The sequence below is a fragment of the Aureococcus anophagefferens genome (assembly GCF_000186865.1).
Source record: "Aureococcus anophagefferens unplaced genomic scaffold AURANscaffold_20, whole genome shotgun sequence".
Taxonomy (NCBI): domain Eukaryota; class Pelagophyceae; order Pelagomonadales; family Pelagomonadaceae; genus Aureococcus; species Aureococcus anophagefferens.
Genome location: NW_008705580.1, coordinates 713,234 through 718,184, shown reverse-complemented (window position 1 = coordinate 718,184; position 4,951 = coordinate 713,234). Strand labels below are relative to the sequence as shown.

Below are 4,951 nucleotides of genomic sequence, written 5' to 3'. Positions count from 1 at the left end.
CCAAAAACGAGCCGAGGCGGCGTCGATTCGACCGAACTCGGGAGGTTTCGCGAATTGGCCGGACTGTCCAGCTCACCGGGTGTCGCCGACACAGGCCTCAACGCGTCGCGCTTCGCCTACCCCTTCCTCGCCTTCGCGAGGGACGCGGACAAGTTCTACGCGCCGCACGCGAGCGCCCGCGCCGCGCGCGCGCGCGCCCCAGCGCGCGACGCGCCGCGGCGCGCGCAGGCCGCGATCGTCGCGGCGTCGGGCGACCTGCTCGTCGTCGACGACGGCGACTCGCGCCCGGGCTGCACGACCGCCGTCGCGGCCCGGGGGGACGCCGGGTGGTTCCGAGGTCGCGTCGATGCGCGCGGGTTGCGTGGTCGCCCCGGGGCGCGGGCCCCCGCGCGGAGGGCGCGTCGAGCGACGATCGCTCGTCCGACGCGAGCCGAACCGGGCGGGCCGCGGCCGGGCGCGGCGCCTCCGCCGCCGGGACGCGCGCCCCCCGTAGGTCGCGGCGGGCTGCTTCTCGCGCGTCGTCCGCTACGCGCTCGACGCCGGCGCGGGCACCGCCGCCGTGGCGTGGCAGTTCGAGTGGGGCGTGGACCTCGCCAGCGGGCGGCCGGGGCCGGAACCGCGCCTTATACCCGGCGCCGACGCGCGCGCGCCGTCGTGGACCCGGCGAGAGCGCGCGGCTCGCCCGGACGGCGCCCGGGGCGACGTCGCGCCGGCCGGGGCGGCGCGCCCCCCGGGTCGGCCGGGGCGCCCCGGTCCACCGGCCGCGCCCCGCGCAGGCGGCGGCGCGGCGCGCTGGGACGCGGCGACGCCCCGCGCCTCGAGGCGGAGCGCGGGCCGGGCTCGCCCGGCCCGTCCGGCCGCGCACCGCGGCTCCCGAGCTCCATCGCGCCGACGTCGCTCGGTCCCCGCGCTTGGACGGGCGGTGGTCGCCCCTCGCGGGGCGCGCGCGCGCGGGGCCGCGCGGACGCGCGCGCCGCGCCAGGCGATGCTCCACGATGGCTACAATCCCGTCGGCGGGTCCGTCTACGAGCTCGCGGGGGGGCGCCTCCTCGTCGCGTCCGCGGCGGCGCAGCGCTTCGCCGGCCGCCCCGGGGCCGCGGGGCGTCGAAAGTCTCGCACAGCGGCGCGCGCGCCGCCCCGGCCGGCGGCTGGGCGATCGATCCGCCCGCGGGGGGGGGCTGAAGAGTTCGAGGGGAATTCACGTCGACGTCGAAGATTCCGGCGCGCCGCAGGTTCACGTCCGTCGCGGCGATGCAGCGCGCGTGGAACCCGGCGGGCGCGTCGCCCGCGGCGCCGCGGATGGCCGGCGCGCCGGGCGCGCCCGACCGCGCGCGCGAGCCCCGCCCGCTCGGTCGGATAGGCGTCGCCTCGGCTGACGTCGGACGAGTCGTCTCCTCTCCGTCGTTCGCCCGGTGAAGCGTGCGCGACTCTCGCCGACGCGGTTCTAAGACGCGCCCCTTGAAGTCGGGTCGAAGAGCCGCCCCGGCCCAGGTCGCCCGTCTTCGAGTTCGCGCCGGACGGCCGCGGCGAGCGGGGCGGGAACGGGGCGATTCGAGCGGGGCGATTCGAGTTCGCGTCGACTCGAGCGTTTCGCGACCCAAAGGAGGGCACACCGAGTTCGAGGTCGCGTGGAGAGATGACCGCTCGTCCAAAAAAAGAGCCAAAGCGAGCGAAAGCGACCGAGATGGGGCCTTGCAAGTCGGGAATTTCCCACTCTTCTCGCCCCCAGGCGGCAAGTACGACCTGGCGGCCAAGCTCCTACTCCCGGAGCCTCTGGCGAACAACGGCCTCCAGAACGCGTACCGCGTCGTCCCGTGGGACCGGATCCACGCGGAGTCGCACGACTCGCCACTCTGAGGACGGTCGCGCCCGGAGCTTCGCACGCGCGACGCAGCCCCCCACACGGGTCGTAAGCTGAAGTGGATACCCTGTTCTGGACTCAGACACAAGACACAAGATCGGATGCGCTTTCTTGGTGACGTTGGTGGCGATGTGGCGTCGGCGACGGCCTCTTCGGTGGAGCTGCACTGGGTCACATGTCCGCTGGCTTAGGTGTGGTATGGGGCACTAGGCCGATCTTTAGGGCAAATGGCAGTGTTCCTGACCTAGACGGAAAATGGAAGAGAGAGATGGGGCTCGGGCGACACGGTGCTCACCACGCAATGCATGAGGCGAGTTGTCACCAGCAAATTCGAAGGCGGTCGCTCGCAGGGCACGCCAGAGGCGGATGCAAGTTTGCTGCGGACAACTCGGACCTACAGACCGAGCGCCGCGCCAACTCCCGGAAAGGGTGCATGGGCTAGTGTAAAGGGAATAAAGCCTTCACTATAGACTAGAAAGGTAGATATTTACGCTGCCCTACCAACCGGCGGGGATCTAGTAACACTAAGCAGTGAGCTGCAATCGCAACTCCCAGGCTCCTCGGTCACTAAAAGTGTGCAAGAGAAAGAAAGGAGAGGATACCGCATCCGCGTATCCTCGTACAAAAGATACAAGTGAGCATCAGGCTTTCTAGTAGCCATCGTCCTATCAGACGGGATATATTTCCTCATAAATATTCTGGGTGACATATCCTCGGGATACGCCTGCGCTTAACGGAGCAGCGCTCAGTTTCGTGTGCTGACAGCATGAAACGCGCAAAGAAGGCTTCAGGACAAAAACGAACCCAGCCCAAAGACACCGATAAAGTTGTGGCACCTTTAGTCGGGCCAGTTCTAACTCAAGAGGACGATGACATGTACCAAGAGCCCTACCGACTCATTAAAGTGCCTGCGAATCAACTGAAGCTGACCGAGGCGGAACTCAAAGAAGAACACACCCGAGTGCTAACGGCGAATGACCCCAACGTGCCCAATAATATTACGAAATATAACTACCACAGTCGCTGTTACAAAGTTGATCCCCCTGGGGGGCAAGATAATTTAGCTATCCATTTCTCTCTCGAGGGCTGCTCTTTGCACCGAGACAGCAACGAGGCAAAAGAGCAGGCAACTTACTACCTCAAATACAAAGAAGACCTGGCAGAAGCAAAGAAGCTGATAGTCGAGGAACACGGAAAAGATGAAGATGAGGATGATTTATTTGAAAATAGGAAAAACCAGTTCAATTATTCAGAAAGAGCGGCCCAAACCTTTAACAATCCTTTAAGGGAGCGTTGCATTTCTACGAAACCACCCGCCGTGGTCAACTTTTCTGGGACAGTTTCACAGTGGGAAATATATGACAGGTACATGAGCGACTATGCAATGCAAATGGCTGAGCAGGAACTCCTAAAAAGTCAGGAGAAGAAAAAGACAGGGATCGGGTCTACCTCAAACGGTGGATTGCAGAATACGACGGTGTCAAAAGAAGATGACATGGTGCACTCTCAGCGCATGGGAAATGCACTGAAGATCCTTGAGCGCATGGTGAATCAAAACGCAGATGATGAGATATTTCAGGACTTTAAATACTGGGAGGACGCGTCGGATGCCTTCCGCGATGGCGAGGGGTCTCTGCTACCTCTCTGGCGCTTCCACACGGAGCGATCGAAGCGCAAGCAAGTAACTGCGTTGGCGTGGAATCCGAAGTACCCTGATCTCTTTTCCGTCGGATATGGTTCCTACGACTTCATGCGCCAGGGAAGTGGTATGGTGTGTTGCTTTTCCCTGAAGAATACGAGCTATCCCGAGTATACTTTTACAACAGAAAGTGGGGTCATGTGTCTGAACTTCCACCCAGAGCACTGTTCGCTACTCGCAGTCGGTTGCTATGACGGTATTGTTATGGTATACGATGTGAGACACAAAGGCAACCGGCCGATCTACGCGTCTTCAATAAAAACGGGGAAGCACACTGATCCAGTGTGGCAGGTGCAATGGCAGATAGAGGATCTTGCGAAGGAGTTGAATTTCTTCTCCATCTCTTCAGACGGTCGAGTTGCCAACTGGACCATGTCAAAAAACGAATTGAAAATGGAACCAGTGATGCAGTTAAAATTGGTCAGCACATCGAAGGACGATCCGGAGGAGACACTGTTATCCGGTCTAGCAGGCGGTTGTTGCTTTGACTTCAATCGCGTCTCCGAGCACCTCTTCATTGTCGGCACAGAGGAGGGAAAAATTCATAAGTGTTCAAAAGCCTATTCAGGTCAATATCTAGAGACCTACCTTGGTCACCACATGGCTGTCTACACAATTCGATGGAACCCGTTTCATCCTCGGGTATTTATATCATGCTCGGCTGATTGGACAGTCAAGCTATGGGATCATAATGTCCCGACCGCGATCATGTCGTTCGATTTGGGGAATGCGGTTGGAGATGTTGCATGGTCTCCGTATTCTGCGACTGTCTTTGCAGCAGTGACATCTGATGGGAAAGTACATATCTTTGATCTTGCTGAAAATAAGCATGAGCCTCTATGCGAGCAAAAAGTTGTCAAACGCGCCAAACTCACACATGTGGTCTTTAATCAGCGGGATCCCATCCTCATAGTGGGCGACGATCGTGGAGGTTGCAATTCATTGAAGCTTTCACCAAACCTAAGGCTAATTCACGATCCCTTGGGCGAGGAGGCCAGTGCTGGGCTGACAAAAGAAGTCACGACGCAACGTCAGATCGACAATATGGATCGTCTCCTAGCCTCTGTCGACACGAAGCCTGTTGGTCAGTGACACCACCTATATATTGAGCACCATTGAGCTTTTTGTGGTGCAGATGGACATACCGAGCAGCCAGCCCGGGGTCGCGTGAGCAAGGTGCCATGGTGTGCCATTGTGAGAGACGCCGGGTCCTTGTCTAGACTGGCTCGATTGTCGACGCTCTTGGCCTTTCCGTATCTCCCACTAACCTCGCATACGTAGAGATATGCTAGTAGAGAGGTTTCTACCTACCTAGGTGGCGGCTCGCTGGTACAGAGCCGCCCAGGGGCTCCTTCCCTTCCTTGAACTTTCCAACCCGGTGACCCTGCTAA

At 60.7% G+C, this 4,951-nt stretch overlaps 2 protein-coding genes across 2 annotated transcripts in view; both read left to right on the top strand.

Moving 5' to 3' along the window:
* AURANDRAFT_66241 (hypothetical protein) overlaps positions 1-2,303 on the top strand; it is a gene marked incomplete at both ends in the record, with an annotated part of 5,798 nt that extends 3,495 nt beyond the window's left edge. Inside the window, 5 exons of the mRNA XM_009041332.1 lie at positions 95-342; positions 494-651; positions 777-851; positions 1,492-1,736; positions 2,053-2,303. Of these exons, the coding sequence (XP_009039580.1) occupies positions 95-342; positions 494-651; positions 777-851; positions 1,492-1,736; positions 2,053-2,303 (977 nt within the window). The remainder of the gene's footprint in view (positions 1-94; positions 343-493; positions 652-776; positions 852-1,491; positions 1,737-2,052) is intronic.
* Positions 2,304-2,735: 432 nt separating this feature from the next.
* AURANDRAFT_30500 (hypothetical protein) lies at positions 2,736-4,652 on the top strand (the record flags this gene model as incomplete). Its single annotated transcript, XM_009041333.1, has 1 exon — positions 2,736-4,652. One exon carries the CDS (start codon positions 2,736-2,738, stop codon positions 4,650-4,652), a length of 1,917 nt encoding a protein of 638 aa, XP_009039581.1.
* Positions 4,653-4,951: the final 299 nt, after the last annotated feature.